The 21,504-nt window shown below is 47.5% G+C and overlaps 2 protein-coding genes across 3 annotated transcripts in view; one reads left to right on the top strand and one right to left on the bottom strand.

Annotated features, from left to right (window-relative positions):
* The window catches only part of TMEM43 (transmembrane protein 43), a 37,607-nt gene extending 23,737 nt beyond the window's left edge, over positions 1-13,870 (bottom strand). The window contains exons 1-5 of one of the 2 annotated variants that reach the window (XM_068114264.2): positions 13,627-13,870; positions 8,905-9,042; positions 8,313-8,447; positions 1,440-1,534; positions 1,099-1,136 (exon numbers count right to left, since the gene is read on the bottom strand). In XM_068114264.2, coding sequence (XP_067970365.2) covers positions 1,099-1,136; positions 1,440-1,534; positions 8,313-8,447; positions 8,905-9,042; positions 13,627-13,644 — 424 coding nt within the window. In that variant the 5' untranslated portion in view covers positions 13,645-13,870. Of the gene's footprint in view, positions 1-1,098; positions 1,137-1,439; positions 1,535-8,312; positions 8,448-8,904; positions 9,043-9,751; positions 9,815-13,626 lie in introns of those variants that run through there. The other variant, XM_068114263.2, reaches the window with a different exon arrangement.
* An 822-nt stretch (positions 13,871-14,692) lies between these two features.
* Positions 14,693-21,504, top strand: part of SORT1 (sortilin 1) — a 71,488-nt gene continuing 64,676 nt past the window's right edge. Inside the window, exon 1 of the mRNA XM_068114261.2 lies at positions 14,693-15,142. Within this exon, the coding sequence (XP_067970362.2) occupies positions 14,888-15,142 (255 nt within the window). The 5' untranslated portion in view covers positions 14,693-14,887. The remainder of the gene's footprint in view (positions 15,143-21,504) is intronic.

Genomic DNA, 21,504 nt, shown 5'->3' with positions numbered 1-21,504 from the left:
GAAATTGTAGAGATGGTCATAAGCAAGAAGCCTATTGTTTTTGGGGTCAAAATGTCAATACTTCAACATAGGCCAAAGGTCACTAACTTTGTCAAAATTTCTAAAATCCTCAATTTTTGTCCAATTAACTTGAAATTTGAAGAGGATATGCATACCAGGTCACTGAATTCAACCACCAATTATTTTTAGGTCATTGTAGTTCAGCAACTTAATTTAGGGATCTTGCAAGTATCGTGCTATGCACGACATATTTCTTGTCTTTTTGTTTGTCTGTTTGTGAACAGGATATCTCAAAAAAATATGGACATATTTGAACGAAATTTGGTGGACAGGGTGGGGGGTGTGAAAGCCAAATCGATTCGATGTTGGTGAAAATGCGGATCCGGATCGGAGAATTTTTCATTCTTAAAGTGATTTTTAACCATTGAGAGATAGGTTCAAAAACGATGTACAATATAGCACAATATCTGAAAAGGTTGTGGACCAGTTATGACAAAATTTGGTGGGCGAGTTGGGTGGAGGTGACAAGAACAAGCCGATTAGATTTTGATTTAGGTCTGGATCCAGATCCGGTGTACCAGTGACATAAAGTATAAACCCTTCAGCCTGGCAGAGGTACGTGCTCTCTCGAGTGCTGTTCTAGTCAACGCATGGAACAGTCTCCCTGGAAAGGTCGTGGCAGCAGAAGTAATGGACCAGTATAAATTTGAGTATGAAAGGCATCTGGAAGCATTTGGGATATTGTCATTAGCCATTACCAGTAGTCAATTTGGGTACGGATTGATGATTGTATCAGCATGTAGTGATTGCGACATCTGTGAGGGTCTCCTCAAAAGGTGAATGTGCTGTCGGGGTTTGATCATCCCTCATCTTCCAACCCCACCCGTCCGAAAAAAAAGAAGAAGAAGAGCAAAAACGTACAAATTCTGTTTGTACAGCAGGACCAAGATCCCTCAGCTTTCATTTCAAACAATTTCCAAACCTTAGGGACACTTAAAGAGATGTATGCCATTGGTGACTACACTTGTCGCACACATCGAATCGCTGTACCCTTACTCGTTAGTGAAAACAAATGTACACGTGGAAAGGTGTACTCACAGTAGGTATATCGAGTGTGCGTGTCATCTTCAAACTCGCTAAAAGAAAACCAAAATATAAAATGAACACTACGCACAACATTTAAATTGCATTTAGAATGTCGCACAGGACTGCACAAGGAGGCTTTTGGCATGGGACATGATGGTAACTGAAAAGGTAATGCTATGTTAAAGGGATTAGATGAGAGATAGAAATATCAAAATACAATTGGACAATAGATACAAATCGATCCACGACTGAAGCACACCAAATGAACAAGAGCTCGGAATGAAAATGAGACTGGTAATTTGCGAGCATGTCATTGGTCGGGTAGATTGGGAGAGGGGGAGGGGTCGTGGCACCTGCTGTCCTCATGCTCCACCCATTGGAACATCTCCACCTGGCGTTTCAGCTTCACGGCATACACCTTGACATCGTAGTTTGGGTCATGCAGTACCTGGGGAGGGAAGTCGTGCGTGAACACATGTTAGATGCGGTGCTGAAGGTTCACATCATGGTCACGAGGCTTGCGCAACAATTACTCAACAACCGCAGATGGTTCGGAGTTGCAAAATATAAAATGGTTTCATGAATAGTTCAGTGCTGAAATTTTGCGCCATGACAGCCAACCCTGAGGAAGTTACACCAATGCCGGTGACGCCTTCGTGGGCTAAACCAAGACGGCGGCCATTAGTCACATTTGCTGTGGTACAGAGGCAGAGTATCAAGTTACTTGGAAAGGGAGAACATCAAAACATCAGCTGACAGTCACAGCATACCGTCCGTATAACATGGAAACGCATTCATCTTTCATGCAATTCGTGTTCAAATGGAGGAGCGGGTTCAAAAATGGTCGAGGGTCGGAGAGCGATCGAGATTCACATGCAGCCAATTGCCGTCACACTAGAATACATTAAACATGGTAAACAGCCAATTTTGGAGAATCGCAAGATGAAGAGGAAGAGGTGAAGTTGCAAAACAATTTGATATCAGTGTGCACATTCATTTGGACACGTTCACCGACTCTGAACTGGACCATTCATTACCTCTGCCACCAAAAGTGGTCGGAGGTTGTGTTTTCACCACTGTTTGTCTGTGCCTGTGTCTGTGAGTCGGATACCTCAAAGTTATGGACATATTCAGACAAAACTTGCTGGACAGGTGACATTTGTGACAAGGACCAACTGATTCGATTTTGGTGAAGATCCACAGACGAGGATTTTAAAAGTGATTCTCACCTTTGTGAGATGGGGCCAAAACAATAATACTGTATGGCAGAATATTTCAAAAGGTTGTAGACAGATTATGAAAAAACATGGTGGATGAGATATGCAGGTGACAACGAGCCGATTCGAGTTTGGTTAAGATCAGGATTCGGCTAATCGGTGCGATGCAAAACATAAACCGTTCAGTCTGGCGGAGGTGTACGCTCGACCAAATCCAATACCCAATGAACCACCCTCGAGGTTCCAGAACCTAATCAATCACCCCCGTGCTTCCAGAACCTAATCAATCACCCTCGTGCTACCAGACCCTAATCAATCACCCTCGCCCTCGTGCTACCAGTACCTAATCAATCACCCTCATGCTTCCAGTACCTAATCAACCACTCTCATGCTTCCAGTACCTAATCAACCACTCCCATGCTTCCAGTACATAATCAACCGCCCTCATGCTTCCAGTACCTAATCAACCACTCTCGTGCTTCCAGTACCTAATCAACCACTCTCCTGCTTCCAGTACCAAATCAACCACTCTCGTGCTTCCAGTACCTAATCAACCACTCTCGTGCTTCCAGTACCTAATCAACCACTCTCCTGCTTCCAGTACATAAATCAACCGCCCTCATGCTTCCAGGACCAAATCAACCACTCTCGTGCTTCCAGTACCAAATCAACCACCCTCGTGCTTCCAAGACCAGTCTACCACTCTCGTGCTTCCAGTTACCGAATCAACCACCCTCATGCATCCAGTTGTTTTCATCTACCGAATGTGTGCTGCCTTTGTTTTCACCAAATGCACAAAATAAACCACTAAAATGTTTGAGAACACCATTCCTCCAAACTCGTTACAGTGACACCATATTTCATGTTCAAAAACATTTTATAACTAGAATGGCACTCAGTAGTGTCGTACCTCCGCCTGGTTGACCATATCACTCAATGTTGAAGAATCACTTAAAATATTATAGTAGCCGAATCCGGATCTTCACCAACATCTAACCATTTCGTCCTTGTGACAAATGCTGCATCTCTGCCAAATTACGTCTGAATCCGTCCACAACCTTTTGAGATATTTTGTTCACAAACAGGCAGACAACAACATGCACAACAACATGCACAACAACATGCATTTTAAAGACCATTTTCCCTACTAGAGCGGGGGTTAGCCTTGCGGTCCCCATGACAATCTTCTCCATTTTGCCCTATTTTCTGCATCTCTCCTTGTTAACCCCCTTGCCCGCATTTCTTCTTCCACCATCTTTAGCCAAGTCTTTCTCGGTCTTCCCCGTCTTCTACTTCCTTCTACATTCATTTCCACCACTCTTCTCAACCAGTCACTTTCATCCTTCCTCAACACATGACCAAACCATCTCAACCTGTTCCTCTTCACAGCATCAATCACAAGCTCTATTCCCATCATCTTTCGCAATTCATCATTTGTCTTCCTCTCTCTCAAAGATACTCCGCACATCCACCGAATCATTCGCATTTCCACCCTTTCCAACCTTCGTTGCTGCTCTACGTTCATTACCCATGTCTCGCTCCCATAAATCATAACACTTCTCACACATGCAGCATACACCTTTCCCTTCAGCTTCAACGACACTCCCCTCATCATCAGCATGCCACTCAATTCCCGAAACTTCTTCCATGCACATCTCACTCGAGCAACCGTTGCCGAGTCTGATCCACCTTCTCCATTCAGCATGTCTCCGAGGTAGCAAAATGTTTTCACACCTTCCAGCTTCACGCCGTCTCCAAGATCCAACTCAACATTTCCTCCATCTGCAGCTCCCTCTGTGCACACCTTACATTTGAATGTAGCTGCCACACTGGTTAATGACCCTCTCAGACCACTACATTTTTGATGAACCCACTCAGCGCACATTGCACACTGAATGGAGTTCACTCCGACACGCTTCCTACACACAGCACAGGGCCACTTCCCAGTTCTTTCCACCTCACCACATGCTTTACCACTTGCCATCACCTTTGTCTTTCCGATATTCACCTTCAGACCTTTTGTCTCCATACATTCCTTCCACGTGTTCATCTTTTCCTTCAGTCCATCCATACTTTCCGCAATCAACACCAGATCATCTGCATACAACAACTCCCACGGTAAACCCTCCTTTACGTTCTGAGCCAGCACCTCCATCACAGCTGCAAATAGTAGTGGACTTAGTACCGACCCCTGATGCACTCCCACCTTCACCTCAAACTCACCACTGTTCCCGTCCTTCGTCCTTAGAGCTGTGTGCGCTCTTTTGTACATTGCCATCACTACTCTGATCAACCATTCCTCCACTCCTAACTTCCTCAATGCCCATGTCAATACTTTGCGTGGAACCCGATAGAATGCTTTCTCCAGATCAACAAACCCAAGAAACAACTTCTTCCTCTTCTCCATGTACTTCTCCTGCAAATGCCTCACAATGAAAAGCGCGTCTGTCGTTCCTCTTCCTGGCATGAATCCAAACTGCATTTCGTCGATATTCACTTTCTTCCTTATCCTCCTCTCCAACACCCTTTCCATGTATAGAGGGACGAGGGTACTCAGTTCCCAATCCACTGGAATGCGGCCTTCTTTCACCACCAGATTACAGATCTCTGTCATTCTCTTCACACCCCAACTTCCTGCTGCCTTCAACATATCTCCCACAACTCCCGTCGGCCCTCCCGCTTTTCTACCCTTCATTGCTTTTATCGCTTCCTCAACTTCCTTCTCAGTTATCTTCTCTGCCGGTCCTAAAACTGGGTTACTCTCGATGTTGCCATCCCATTCATTCTCTGTATTCAACAGCATTTCCATATATCTTTTCCATCTTCCTTTAATTCCATCTGGGTCCACAACGATTTGTCCCACTTCATCCTTCAAGCAACTCACCCCCATCACATCACACCTCTCTTTCGCTATCTGCTTTGCAATCCTGAATACTGCTTTCTGACCCTCTTCCGAATCCAAGCGTTCTCCGTACATTTTCCTACATGCCTCCTGCGCCTTTGCTACCTCTTTCTTTGCAGCCTTCCTGGCTGCCTTATAACTTTCATGCTCTGCTGTTTCTGCTCCCGTACCCTTCGCCTTCTGCCACTCCTTGAACTTCTTCCTCTTCTCGTCAATCCTCTTTCCAACTTCATCATCCCACCACCATGTTTCCGAGTGCCTCGGTGGTCCTTTTGTCCATCCACATACCTCACCAACGGCTCCCAACAGACTAGCTTTCATTGATATCCAACCACTTTCAAGCTCAACCACATCATCCTCGACCCTACTCAGCCTCTCTTTTAATGCCTCCCTTACTGTCACCTCTTTCAACCTCCACACCTTCTTTCTCGGTTGGTACTTCACCCGCCGAGCTCTCCTCGCACCTTTCACCCTTACGTCACAGACAACCAAGTGGTGCTGTGAAACAGCCTCCTCCCCCGGGATCACCTTTGTGTCCCGCAGGTGCCCCCTATCTCGCCTACGCACCATCAGGTAGTCAACGGTTGTCGTCGACCCACCTGACGTGTATGTAACAAGCTTATTATCCTCTTTCTGGAACTGAGTATTACAAATCAACAAATCAGCTCCATCAGCAAACTCCAAAATCCTTTCACCTTCTCCATTTCTCACACCATATCCGTAACCCCCATGAACTCCGTCAAAACCATCCATACTCCTTCCCACATGTCCATTTAGGTCTCCTCCTACCACAACAACTTCCTCATCTTTCACGTTTTCCATCAGCTTCTCTATCGCACACCAGAACTTGTCCTCTTCATCGCTTCGACCAACCTGCAGAGCATATCCCGAGATGACGTTCACCAAGAGCTTTCCAATCATCATTTTCACCATCATCAACCTATCACTCACTCTAGTAACACTCACCACACTGTCTACAAACTCCTCAGAAAACAGGACACCAACACCATTCACACCCTCCAGGCACCCTTGCCACACAAATTTGTATTTCTGTCCCTGCCTACCCTTCACCATTCTCACACCACTTCCCTTCCATCTCGTCTCTTGCACACAACATATGTCCACTCTTCTTCTGACCCATACTTCCACCACTTCTCCTGATCTCCCTGTCATTGTCCCTACATTCCATGTCCCAAACCTCAGAAACCGATCTCCAGTTCGGGCTGTACCCTGCCCACATGTAGTTGTAATTGTCATGGTTCTCTTTTTGAGGCAGTTTTTATGGCCGGATGCCCTTCCTGATGCCAACCCTCTTAGTCGCCTCTTACGACACGCAGGGATACGGCGTACCTATTCTTATCCAGGGTACACACTGGGAAACGTTTAAAACATGGAAATTCTGGGGGTGGGGGGAGGGGGGCGGCGTCAGCATCACGGCTGTGGTTTAAACATATTTAAATAAATATTTAAACAAAACCATGAAAAACAATCTGGGAAAAGTCTCTAAGTGAGAACGTGGATTTGAGAAAGCAGAAGCAGAGGTGAAAGAAAAACGAGATATAGGGGCCGGGGCACAAGTCGAGACAAGGAGGCCGCACGAGGCGCGAACAAAGAAACGACTAATTACACACAAATTTGCAACAACTACAAAACCAAAACCAAATAGAAACATACAATAACACATACACAACAAAATACGCAGCGGAAATTTGACAAAGAAACGAACGGGAAACGAACGGACAAACAGACTAGAAATCGGTCAGAGACTGAGGACTTGCCGGAATGAACTTTTTTTTCAACGTTGTTGGTTAGAAGGGAATCGGATCATGTTTGACAGAGTTATTAGTAAAAAAAACAATTTTTGACCTTGAGTTTGACCTTTCAAGGTCACTCAAGGTCAAAGGTCATGGTGCCAAATTAAATGTCATATGCGATTTTCTATATGTCAGTAACAGTAAGTGTATGCATATCTCTTGTACTTTTAGAGTTATAGTGGTTTGAAATATATTTTAAATCAAAACTCGACCCCCCCCCCCCCCTCCCACCCCCCGACCCCCTCCCGATTTCACGTTTCGGGTGACCTTGAGCTTGACCTTGGGCCTAGAGAGTTAAAAATTGGGCACAGTCTAATCCAGGGCAAGGCAAATATGTGTGTAAAGTATGGCGATGCTATGTGCAACGATGTAGACGTAGTACTGCGCACAAACAGACAGACAGACGAAAAATCGGTCAGAGACCGAGGACTTGCCGGAATGTACTTTTTTTATCGGCCATTTTGGGAAACTATGGCGGCCGAACCACGTGACCGATGACGTCATCATTATTTGTTTTCTAAACTAATTTATTCCTAGATTATGCTCAAGAAATTTCATCTTGATCGGATGAAGATTTGTACTTGTCGAATGACGTCATAATGGAGGCACCTATGACATCATCATTAACATATTTTATTCCCCATGGAGAGTTCTTTACAATGAGCCATGTCTCAATTTTTTTTCTATTCAGCACTTTCGGAGATTTCGAGGTGCAAAGTTTTTCGGTTTTTCCAAGATGGCGGCCGAACCACTTTACCGATGACATCATTATTATTTTTTTCTCCACCAGTTTATGCCGACATGGCGCTCAAGAAATTGCATCTTGATTGGATGAAGTTTTGTACTTGTCAAATTAACGAATTACGACGTCATAATGGAGGCCTCGGGCCTAGAGAGTTAAAAATTGGGCACAGTCTATTCCAGGGCAAGATAAATATGTGTGTAAAGTATGGCGATTCTATGTGCAACGGTGTAGACGTAGTACTGCGCACAAACAGACAGACACAGACAAACAGGCAGACAGACAAACAGACAGACAGACAGACAAACAGACAAACCAACCAACCAACTCGGAATCTTTTCCGGCATGTAACAAACAGACAGGGGTGAAAACATAACCTCCATCCACCTTTGGTGGTGGAGGGAATTAGTCATTGCTATCAAAGAAGTCCATCAACATGAACTTCCTTTTAGAGTCCTTATGCCTGTCCTAATACAAAGGCAATGTACGAGCCCGAGTGAAACATGTAGCAAGAAATAGACAAGGAAATGCTCAAAAATTCCTAAACGGACCTTCTGGGTGCTCAAAGGACCAGAGATGTGCACCAAACGACCTTCGTTGGCCTGAGAGGGAGGATCCACTCTCGACAGGGGCAGCACTGTAGCCCTACACTCCTCAAGTGCAGCTGCTGTTTTTGCTGCTTGGCCCTACAATTGACCACAAAGTGTGCAACCTCAGAGTTCAGAAATCCAAAACAATCTTAAGGAAATACCAGTTAATATTATTTATTTACCAGGCTGTTATGCTGTGCCAGGGTAGTTACGATAATATCAATACAGAAAAAGCACTAGGCCTCCAAATTCACAGCATTATAGCAGTTTCACAAAACAAGGCTTCATTCAAAACTTGGCCAAGTATTGGAAAGTTGTGGCTTTACTATGCAGGTATGGCTTGACAAGGATTATAATATGATGTTCAGTTCAATGGAAACCCCAAAACAAACTTATGAACTCTCAAGGGACTGTGGGAACAGCTTGCCAGTTAATTAGGCCTCACATGGCCCGAAAGGGCCGACTACTGCCAGTTAATTAGGCCTCACATAGCCCGGAAGGGCCGACTACTCTGAAAATTCATAATATCAGTTCTCAATCCGACTCGACATACCTCATTGTTGAACAGAAGGAAGATTGAACCAAGACACAGCAGGACTCCAAGTCCAACTCCCAATGCACTTTGCCTCAGAGCAGACAACAGCGATGGCTTCGGATGAGAGGTTTCCTTTATATGCGAGTCTTTGCTTTTCTGTGAAAACAGAGGTAGTACAACCATCAAATACTTATTACAGCTCAGTGAACCTCGGAAACCGGAGAGTTGGAGGTTGGTACAGATTTTTTTTTTTTTTTTTTGTATACTGAATCGAGGCTCGTGAAAGAGCTAACATTTACTTCACAAACAAATCAACCAGACAAACAAAATATATAAAAAGAGGGAGCGGAAGACAAGATGGGGAGAGAAGGGGAAGCACACAAACACTTGAGAGCACACAACATTTGAGAGTAGGGAGATGTGTGGGAGCGAGAGGGCTTGGGGGGAGGAGGCGTGTGAAGGGGGGTGGGGGGGGGGGTGGGAGAAGTATAAAGCACAAGGACACCAAGGACTTCCAGGACAGAAGTTGGTATTTCAAAAAAGTGGAATTGGGGTGAAATTAGTGGGGGTAGAAAAGATCAAGGTTTTGGATGGGGGAAGATATGAGATGGTGGTGAACAGCTGTTTTAAAGACCTGGAGGGTGGAGTGGGATTGAAGAGAGTGAGGGAGTTTGTTCCAGAGGCAGGAGAAAAGAGGAATGAAGGAGTGAAGGTGAGCAGAGAGTCTTGATTTTGGCAGTTTGACCATAAGAGGGTTGCAGGCAGATCTTGTGCGACCTGTAGGAATATTTGCGGGACAGAGCCCAGAGAGAGCTGGGGGGGCAAGGCCAGAGAGGAGTCGGTAGAAGACGGAAAGACCACCAACCTGCCTGCGGTGAGTGAGTGAGTGAGAGGCCCTTGGAGTTAGCTTCATCGCGGGAGATTCCAGTGATTCTGAAAATAAAGATGTCCGGAATAAAGAGGAACAGGAACCGATACGCATGGAGATGTTGAGGAACAGCATGATATCTCAGGTGATCGCAAGCTCACAATCAACCTGTCTGGGTTAGCTCGGTTTGACTCGGAAAAAAATGAAACTCAAAATGTCATCTGCTTTAGTGCTGGCACCTGGCAGTCAATGCCATATTGTGGAGACCACTCTTGGGATGAGCAATTAGTCTGCTGTCTATTTCAAATTGTACAACAAGAGGAAGGTCGCACTTGTGACCATACGATGACAAAATAGTTATCCCTCCCCCACGCAGCGGGAGATGGGGTTTTGCAATCACTTCTGTGTGTGTCTGTGTTTTTTCGGGCTGTAACTTTTTTTACCATTTGAGATATTGCCATCAAAGTTTCAACAAAGCTTTATTATATCGAGAAAACAAATTAATAATTTTGTTAAAAGGTCAAAAACGTCAGCATCTCCTAAATCATTAATTTTCATCCAATTGACCTGAAATTTCAATTTACCATTTTCGTTTTGTTATCAAATTTTCAACAAAGTTTTATTATGTAACTATGGGGAAAGCAAATTAATAATTTGGTTAAAAAGTCAAAGGTCAGCGTCACAAAATCACCAATATTCACCTGAATGACCTGAAATTTAAAGAATTTGCATATTGGGGCACTGAATTGATTCACTAATCAAAAACGAGGAGCATATTGTTGTTGTTGTTTTTAGATCAAAAAGGTCAAAGGTCAAGGTTGCACAAAATCACCAATATTCACCTGAATGACCTGAAATTTAAAGAATTTGCATATTGGGGCACTGAATTGATTCACTAATCAAAAACGAGGAGCATATTGTTGTTGTTGTTTTTAGATCAAAAAGGTCAAAGGTCAAGGTTGCATAAAATCTTCAATTTACGTCCGATTGACCTGACATTTTAAGAATTTGCATGTTGGGCCACTGAATTGGTTCACTATTCAAAAACGAGGAGCATATTGTTGTTGTTTTTTTAGATCAAAAAGGTCAAAGGTCAAGGTTGCATAAAATCTTCAATTTACATCCGATTGACCTGACATTTTAAGAATTTGCATGTTGGGCCACTGAATTGATTCACTAATCAAAAACGAGGAGCATATTGTTGTTGTTGTTTTTTAGATCAAAAAGGTCAAAGGTCAAGGTTGCATAAAATCTTCAATTTACGTCCGATTGACCTGAAATTTAAAGAATTTGCATATTGGGGCACTGAATTGATTCACTAATAAAAAACGAGGAGCATATTGTTGTTGTTGTTTTTTAGATAAAAAAGGTCAAAGGTCAAGGTTGCATAAAATCTTCAATTTACGTCCGATTGACCTGAAATTTAAAGAATTTGCATGTTGGGCCACTGAATTGATTCACTAATCAAAAACTAGGAGCATATTGTTGTTGTTGTTTTTAGATCAAAAAGGTCAAAGGTCAAGGTTGCACAAAATCACCAATATTCACCTGAATGACCTGAAATTTAAAGAATTTGCATATTGGGGCACTGAATTGATTCACTAATAAAAAACGAGGAGCATATTGTTGTTGTTGTTTTTAGATCAAAAAGGTCAAAGGTCAAGGTTGCATAAAATCTTCAATTTACGTCCGATTGACCTGACATTTTAAGAATTTGCATGTTGGGCCACTGAATTGGTTCACTATTCAAAAACGAGGAGCATATTGTTGTTGTTTTTTTAGATCAAAAAGGTCAAAGGTCAAGGTTGCATAAAATCTTCAATTTACATCCGATTGACCTGACATTTTAAGAATTTGCATGTTGGGCCACTGAATTGATTCACTAATCAAAAACGAGGAGCATATTGTTGTTGTTGTTTTTTAGATCAAAAAGGTCAAAGGTCAAGGTTGCATAAAATCTTCAATTTACGTCCGATTGACCTGAAATTTAAAGAATTTGCATATTGGGGCACTGAATTGATTCACTAATCAAAAACGAGGAGCATATTGTTGTTGTTGTTTTTAGATCAAAAAGGTCAAAGGTCAAGGTTGCATAAAATCTTCAATTTACGTCCGATTGACCTGACATTTTAAGAATTTGCATGTTGGGCCACTGAATTGATTCACTAATCAAAAACGAGGAGCATATTGTTGTTGTTGTTTTTTAGATCAAAAAGGTCAAAGGTCAAGGTTGCATAAAATCGTCAATTTTCATCCGATTGACCTGACATTTTAAGAATTTGCATGTTGGGCCACTGAATTGGTTCACTATTCAAAAACGAGGAGCATATTGTTGTTGTTTTTTTAGATCAAAAAGGTCAAAGGTCAAGGTTGCATAAAATCTTCAATTTACGTCCGATTGACCTGACATTTTAAGAATTTGCATGTTGGGCCACCGAATTGGTTCACTATTCAAAAACGAGCATATTGTTGTTGTTTTTTTAAGATCAAAAAGGTCAAAGGTCAAGGTTGCATAAAATCTTCAATTTACGTCTGATTGACCTGACATTTTAAGAATTTGCATGTTGGGCCACTGAATTGATTCACTAATCAAAAACGAGCATATTGTTGTTGTTGTTTTTAGATCAAAAAGGTCAAAGGTCAAGGTTGCATAAAATCTTCAATTTACGTCCGATTGACCTGAAATTTTAAGAATTTGCATGTTGGGCCACTGAATTGATTCACTAATCAAAAACGAGAAGCATATTGTTGTTGTTGTTGTTTTTAGATCAATAAGGTCAAAGGTCAAGGTTGCATAAAATCTTCAATTTACGTCCGATTGACCTGAAATTTTAAGAATTTGCATGTTGGGCCACTGAATTGATTCACTAATCAAAAACGAGAAGCATATTGTTGTTGTTTTTAGATCAATAAGGTCAAAGGTCAAGGTTGCATAAAATCTTCAATTTACGTCCGATTGACCTGAAATTTTAAGAATTTGCATGTTGGGCCACTGAATTGATTCACTAAACAAAAACGAGGAGGGTTTTTTTTGATCAAAAGGTCAAAGGTCAAGGTTGCATAAAATCGTCAATTTTCATCCGATTGACCTGAAATTTTAAGAATTTGCATGTTGGGCCACTAAAGTGGTTCACTATTCAAAAACTAGGAGTCGAGTTTTTTGTTTTTACATCAAAAGGTCAAAGGTCAAGGTTGCATAAAATCGTCAATTTTCGTCCGATTGACCTGAAATTTTAAGAATTTGCATGTTGGGCCACTGAAGTGGTTCACTATTCAAAAACTAGGAGCCGAGTTTTTTGTTTTTACATCAAAGGGTCAAAGGTCAAGGCTCCATAAAATCGTCAATTTTTGTCCGAAAATTTGGAGTAATGGATCTTCACCAAAATGTGATCAATTCTTCCTTGGCACACACCAAACCTGTCCACCGAGTTTCGTCCGAAACCTTCCATACTTTTTTTGATATATCCTGCTCACAGATGAGACAGAGAGAATGGCAAAGAGGGGAAAACATAACCTTCGTCTACCTTCGGTGGCGGAGGTTGTGATAGAATCGCCGGAAAATTGGGGGAGCGACACGGCCGCAACAGGCCAAACGACTTTATGAGGCTTGAAGAACGCACATTGAAACATTTTTGTAAAATAAGTCCACCTCAGGTATGCGAATTATTTAATTAAAAAGTGGCTACCTCTCATTAGTGAGGCTTACACCGCCCAAACACACAATGCTGATACAACAATGGAAAGGAGAGTTATGAACCGTTAAAGAGACGAAAGAGTGCAAATGCAAGTTAATATTTAGAGCTGATAACTTTTTGAACGAGTTGCGTTCCGTAAATGCTGCGATATACAAAAGGCGCCACCCGAGCTCTCACCGCCGTTTCAGTCGCCATCGCGATTCCAGCTCTTTTCTTGGCCTTGCCTTTTATAGTTTTATGTCTTGTGTTGCTCGTCAACTCGTCTCCAATGAATGTATCCCAGCAGCTTGCTCAGATCAATCGGGATCTAAGTGAACATTTTGTCAGCACGTTTCACCTCGAGATCAGCGCGAACGTCTGTACGCGGAGTAGCCCTGTATACACCCCCAACCAGTCCACCGCCAGCCGCACCGCAATTGCTTTCTCTGGATTAAAACTCTCGACGGCGTCGGATTTACAAAAAAAAAAAAGTACTGTGGTGTTCAGCATGTGGAACTACCCTATCCAATTCCGTCCTGGAAGGTTAAACATGCCGTGGAACTTTTCGAAAAGAGAAGGCAATCGTGTGCAGATGATGTCGGAGAGCACTGAGCAGGGTGTGTTGATGTGTTCTATTAGCAATAATCTAATAGAGCGCTTGCCCGGTGGCTTAAGCAATCAAGCAAGCACTGTATTGAAACGGCTGATGAGGAACGGCTGGCTTGGCAAGCGATAGCGAGCTCATTGATAATGGAAGCACCAAACGACCCTGGATCGTAGATTTGGCACGGGCACGGTGGATCATGTTGTGATTGGTATTACGTACTGCGTAGTGACGTCTGGGGGCGTGGCTTCGGTGGTTGATGCCGCTGGCGGCATGGCATGATGGCCGTGTAGTCTGTGAGAGCTTGGTGTCGTTTTTAATATACAACTTGATTGAAGGAGAGTCCTGAACTTACTACAAACCAAACGGCCGTTCACTTGTCATAACCGCGAAGAAAAAAAAACAACCTTGAAAACAGTACAGAGTAGCCGGATCATGTGTCTTAAATACACAGAAACGGTGATATGCCAGCATTTTTAAAAATCCAATAAACAACAACAACAGCAACAAATTGTTAAATGCCATAAATCCACGCACGAAACTCCGCGCCAACATAGCTGCTTGATAATACCGTAATACAACCGAAAGTGTTTAAAATGGAGTTTGAAAAGGATGATGCAGGAATTTTTCTGTGTATTGACGTGTATGTGGTAAGTGTGCGTGACAGATTGAATCGGGACCGGAAGTGCAGCTATACGGAAGTAGCAGTTCCTCCTGGCTGGCTGGCTATCTGTTTACGAGGACAACTCCTCACTCTGTGCCTTGTGCCTTATTTCAGATTTTCTTTTCTACACCCTACCGACTACTTTGGTCCTTTCTCTCGCGTTTTCTCCTCGGCTATCCACCCACGACGCGATGGCGGCTGGAACCGCCCTGATCTTTCTCCTGGACCTGGTCCTGCTGCTGAGAGTCGCGCATTCGGAATTCGCGCACCACCACCAGTCTGCGACGGTCCAGCCCCTTCTTCGAATCAGGCGAGACACGTCGAATGTGGGAGACGCGTCGTCCGGGACACCTGCGAGTTCGAGTCACGTTCCGAGTTCGGAGATGAACGCGAACTGCTCCGCACATCCGGAGTTTGTCGACAAACTCATCCAGAACACCTTCTTGGTGAGTGAGACCCATGGGTAGAGGGAGCTATTCCCAGCTGGTGCGCTCAGTGTGGTTTATTTTTGGTGGAGGTGGGATTTGGACGCAGGTTGTGTGCTGGGGGATTGGACCACAAGAGGGAGTTGGAGATGGGCTTGAATTCAAATATTTAATTCCACCTCTTCTTGAATACCTTCAACTGCAACCTTGGTTCAGATTGTAAGACGGCTTTGCCCTTTGCTCGAATTGAACACCTTAAATTGGAAGAGCACAAATGGCGTCAGTGAGGTGGTGATGAGTGTGGCACTCTGTATGCTGTATTATTACTCGAGTACATCTTATGTCAGTGAGATGGCCCTAGTAGATCTTGTAATAACGAGATTGCTCGAGTAGATCGAAATCGGTGCTATCGCTCTAGTAGATCTATAATATCAGTGATGTCACTCTAGTAGATCCATATCATTAATATCGCTCTCGTAGATCTACAATATCATTAATATCGCTCTCGTAGATCTACAATATCAGTGATATCGCTCTAGTCGATCTATAATATCAGTGATGTCGCTCTAGTCGATCTATAATATCAGTGATGTTGTGGCGGACACGAAAGCACTGACGTGGTGACATCACCCCGCACACCAAGTGGGGATGGGCCACGCCAGGGAGAGGGGCGTGGCCTCACGATATACACGGGGCACGCAGCCCTGAGCAGCTTAGTGTTACAGTGAGCTCCTGAAATAAAGACGCTTATAAGTTACCGCTTGTCCGCTTCCTCCTTGCTCGCAAGCAGCGCGCATAACGCCGCGCTTTACTGGTGACCCTCGACGTTGGATCTGCCGGAGCGATCCTTCCACACACGACGCCATTGCCATGGCCAACTTCATCAAACCTCCCGAATTTTGGGAGGCCCAGGCCGAAGTCTGGTTCGTCCAAGCCGAAGCCCAATTTCAGCTTCGGCGCCTCACCGGCGACGACACGCGCTACTGCCACGTCGTCGCCTCCCTCGGGCCCGGCACGGCCGCTCGAGTTGTGTCCGTCCTTCGCCACCCACCGGACGGCCACAAGTACGAGGCACTCAAGCGGCTACTCCTAGCCACGTTCGGCCTCACGGACGATGCACGGGCCGACCGCCTCCTGGATCTCCCCGAGCTCGGCGACACGCGCCTGTCGGTCCGAATGGACCATATGCTGTCACTGTTGGGCGACGAAGCCCCCGGTTCTCTATTCCGGGCGCTTTTCTGTCACCAACTTCCAGCGCAGGTTCGCCTCGTGTTGGCCGGGACCGCGCTAACGGAACCCCGAGCATTGGCAGCCGAGGCGGACAGGTACTTTGCGGCCGTCACGGACCTCGAGGCTGATGCTGCTGATGATGCTGATCCACAGCATCAGCTTACACAGCATACGCAGCATGCTGATACGCACCTCGTGACCGCCGCCACGCCCCGCCCACCGCCGCGGCGAAAACCGCCACCGTGGGGAAACCCGCCAACTCCACCGGCCTGGCGGAGCCAGCCGCGCTCCTCCAGCTCCACCACCTGGTGCTGGTTCCACGCCAAGTTCGGCCACGAGGCTCGGCAGTGTCATCCGCCATGCTCCTTCAACAGGTCGGGAAACGTCCGGGCCGGCGCTCAATAGTGGCGATGAGCGCCGGCCGTTCGAGCAGCCTGCTGTTCATAACGGACACCTTATCCGGGCGCCGTTACCTGTGCGACATGGGAGCGCAGGTGAGTGTCGTTCCCGCCGGTACGTCAGACAAGCACGCCGCGGGCGGGGGCCCCGCGCTGCTTGCCGCGAACGGGACGCCCATCCGTACGTACGGAAAACGCTGCCTCTCTCTGCGGTTCGGAGGGCAGGTTTTCCGATGGACGTTCGTCACCGCCGACGTGCCCATGGCACTGCTTGGCGCGGACTTCCTGTGCGCTAATGGGCTCCTGGTCGACGTAAAGCGCAGACGTCTTGTCCAGGCCGAGACGTTCAGCTCGCTCGCTTGTGCGCTGCCCAGCTCGTCGAGCAGCTCAACGAGCGGCTTGCCAAGCGGCTTGCTGAACGGTTCGGTTCCGGCCACGTTGGTCTGTACGCTTCCGGCAGCGGACGCATTCACCCGCCTCCTCGCCGGGTTCCCGGCCCTCACACGGCCCACCTTCTCGGCGGGGGCCGTCAAGCACGGGGTGGCCCATCACATCCCCACCGTCGGGCCACCGGTCTACGCCCGGGCACGCCGCCTCGAGCCGACGAAGCTGGCGGTGGCAAAAGCGGAGTTCGCTACCCTGGAGTGACTCGGCATCGTTCGGCGCTCAGAGAGCGCTTGGGCGTCGCCGCTGCACATCGTGCCGAAGCCCGGCGGGGGATGGCGACCGTGCGGGGACTATCGCCGTCTCAATGACGCCACGACTCCCGACCGCTACCCCGCCCCCCACATTCAGGACTTTTCCGCCCGTTTGGCGGGCATGTCCTTATTCTCGAAGGTGGACCTCATACGCGGCTACCATCAGGTCCCCGTCAGGCCGGAGGACGTCCCGAAGACGGCGGTCATCACGCCATTCGGACTCTTCGAGTTCCTGCGGATGCCCTTCGGTCTGAAGAATGCGGCTCAGGCGTTCCAGCGACTGATGGACAGCGTCCTGCACGACTTGGAATTTGTCTAAGTCTACCTGGACGATATCCTCGTCACCAGCGCGTCCCGCGAAGAGCACCTTCGCCACCTCCGCACGCTCTTCGAACGCCTGGGCCAGCATGGCCTGATTGTGAACCCCGCAAAGTGCTGGTTCGGCGCCGCCATAATCGATTTTCTGGGGCACCGTGTCGCCAGGCACGGAGCCGTCCCCCTGCCGGCCAAGGTGGAGGCGGTGAAGGGGTTTCCGCGCCCCCGCACGATCAGAGGGCTGCAGGAGTTCCTGGGCATGGTGAACTTTTACCATCGGTTCCTGCCCCGTATCGCCCAGCTCCTGCGCCCCCTGCACAAAGCTCTCCGAGGTAAGCCGGGCAAAGGCGACGTTACCTGGACCGAGCAGATGGACACGGCGTTCACGGACGCGAAGCTCGCCTTGGCTAACGCCACCATGCTCGCGCACCCGGCGCCCGATGCACCGATTGCCCTCACCACCGACGCCTCGGACTACGCGGTGGGCGCGGTGCACGAGCAATGGGTGCGTGGAGCTTGGCAACCGCTGGCGTTCTTTAGCCGGCAGCTTCGCCCGCCCGAACGCCATTACAGTACCTTCGACCGCGAGTTGCTCGGGCTTCACTTGGCGGTCAGGCACTTCCGCCATCTGCTCGAGGGCCGTGCGTTCACGGCCTTCGTCGACCACAAGCCGCTGATCTTCGCGATGGGCAAGGTCACCGAGCCGTTGTCGGCCCGGCAGCAGCGTCACCTCTCGGCCGTGTCCGAGTACACGACGGACATCCGGCACGTCGCGGGGAAGGACAACCCGGTGGCGGATTGCCTTTCCCCGGGCCGTCGCCCACGCAGTCCACCTCGGCATCGACTATGCCCGGATGGCAGCGGACCAGGCCGCTGACCCCGACGTCCAGGCCTTGCGGACCGCCGTCACGGGCCTCCGCGTCACCGAGGTGCCGTTCGACGGTGTGGGCGCGGCCCTCTTGTGCGACGTCTCCCTCGGGCGTCCTCGCCCCATCGTGCCCGCGGGCTGGCAGCGCCAGGTGTTTGACGCCATCCACGGCCTGTCCCACCCGGGCGCGAGGGCCTCCCAAAGGTTGATCGCCGACAAGTTCGTCTGGCATGGCCTCCGGAAGGCCGTCCGCGGCTGGGCCAGGACGTGCCTCGCATGCCAGCGCGCCAAGGTGCACCGGCACACCCAGGCCCCGTTGGCCCCGTTCACGGTGCCGGAATGCCGGTTTGACCACGTCCACGTGGACCTGGTGGGACCTCTGCCCCCCTCGCGGGGTTTCACCCACGTCCTCACCATGGTGGACCGCACCACCCGGTGGCCGGAGGCCGTGCCCTTGGCGTCGACGACTGCGGCCGATGTCGCGCAGGCTTTCATCGCCACCTGGGTCGCCCGGTTCGGCACCCCCTCAGACATCTCGTCCGACCGTGGCCCCCAGTTCACCTCGGAGCTCTGGGGGGCAGTCGTGCAGGGGCTCGGGGTCCGGCTGCACCGAACCACGGCCTCCCACCCCCAGGCTAACGGCCTGTGTGAGCGATTTCACCGCTCATTGAAGGCCACGCTCCGGGCCACCCTCCGCGACGGCGGCTGGGTCGACAGGCTCCACTGGCGCCCAAGGAGGACCTGCGCGCATCCGCGGCGGAGTTGGTCTTCGGGCAACCGCTGCGGGTGCCGGGCGAGTTCCTCCCCGACTCCACGGCACCATGGTCCGCGGCACAGCAGCGCTCCACTCTGCAAGAGACCGCCCAGAGGTTCGCCCCGGTGCTAACGGCATGCCACGGGCACCCACCGACGCACGTCGCTCCGGAGCTTCGCACGGCGGAGTACGTCTTCGTCCGCCACGATGCCCACCGGACACCACTGCGGCCCCCGTACGACGGGCCTTTCCGTGTGCTGGAGACCGGGGCGAAGCACTTCACCCTGGACATCGGCGGTACTCCTGACCGCGTTTCTGTAGACCGCCTCAAGCCGGCCCACCTCGACGTGGACCATCCATCGCCAGTGGCCCGACCCCCGCGTCGGGGCCGCCCCCCTGCGGGCGGACCCCCGGCACCGCCCAGCCCCGCCGCCACGCCGCCCCCCGGTCCTGCAGCCGGAGGCATCCCAGATGGCATCCCTGCATCCCAGACGCCGCCAGTCTCCAGGGGGCGCTTCGGCCGGGTCATCCGTTTGCCCCGCAAACTGACCCTTTAGGTGTGGGGGGTTTCTGGGGGGGCGCATGTGGCGGACACGAAAGCACTGACGTGGTGACATCACCCCGCACACCAAGTGGGGATGGGCCACGCCAGGGAGAGAGGCGTGGCCTCACGATATACACGGGGCGCGCAGCCCTGAGCAGCTTAGTGTTACAGTGAGCTCCTGAAATAAAGACGCTTATAAGTTACCGCTTGTCCGCTTCCTCCTTGCTCGCAAGCAGCGCGCGTAACGCCGCGCTTTAATGTCGCTCTAGTAGACCATATCATTAATATCGCTCTCGTAGATCTACAATATCATTAATATCGCCCTCGTAGATCTACAATATCATTAATATCGCTCTCGTAGATCTACAATATCGGTGATATCGCTCTAGTAGATCTATAATATCAGTGATGTCGCTCTAGTATATCTATAATATCAGTGATGTCGCTCTGGTAGATCCATATCATTAATATCGCTCTCGTAGATCTACAATATCATTAATATCGCTCTCGTAGATCTACAATATCGGTGATATCGCTCTAGTAGATCTATAATATCAGTGATGTCGCTCTAGTATATCTATAATATCAGTGATGTCACTCTAGTAGATCTATAATATCAGTGATGTCACTCTAGTATATCTATAATATCAGTGATGTCGCTCTAGTATATAACATCAGTGATGTCGTTCTAGTATATCTATAATATCGGTGATATCGCTCTAGTAGATCTATAATATCAGTGATGTCGCTCTAGTATATCTATAATATCAGTGATGTCGCTCTAGTATATAATATCAGTGATGTTGTTCTAGTATATCTATAATATCGGTGATATCGCTCTAGTAGATCTATAATATCAGTGATGTCACTCTAGTATATCTATAATATCAGTGATGTCGCTCTAGTGGATCTATAATACCAGTGATGTCGCTCTAGTAGATCTACAATATCATTAATATCGCTCTAGTATATCTATAATATCAGTGATGTCGCTCTAGTATATCTATAATATCAGTGATGTCGCTCTAGTAGATCTATAATATCAGTGATGTCACTCTAGTATATCTATAATATCAGTGATGTTGCTCTAGTATATAATATCAGTGATGTCGTTCTAGTATATCTATAATATCAGTGATGTCGCTCTAGTGGATCTATAATACCAGTGATGTCGCTCTAGTAGATCTACAATATCATTAATATCGCTCTCGTAGATCTACAATATCAGTGATATCGCTCTAGTATATCTATAATATCAGTGATGTCGCTCTAGTATATCTATAATATCAGTTATGTCGCTCTAGTATATCTATAATATCAGTGATGTCGCTCTAGTATATCTATAATATCAGTGATGTCGCTCTAGTATATCTATAATATCAGTGATGTCGCTCTAGTAGATCTATAATATCAGTGATGTGATGTCACTCTAGTATATCTATAATATCAGTGATGTTGCTCTAGTATATAATATCAGTGATGTCGTTCTAGTATATCTATAATATCAGTGATGTCGCTCTAGTGGATCTATAATACCAGTGATGTCGCTCTAGTAGATCTACAATATCATTAATAT

Source organism: Myxine glutinosa, chromosome 4, assembly GCF_964187855.1.
Source record: "Myxine glutinosa chromosome 4, kmMyxGlut1.1, whole genome shotgun sequence".
NCBI lineage: Eukaryota > Metazoa > Chordata > Myxini > Myxiniformes > Myxinidae > Myxine > Myxine glutinosa.
This window is presented reverse-complemented; position numbering and strand designations above follow the sequence as displayed.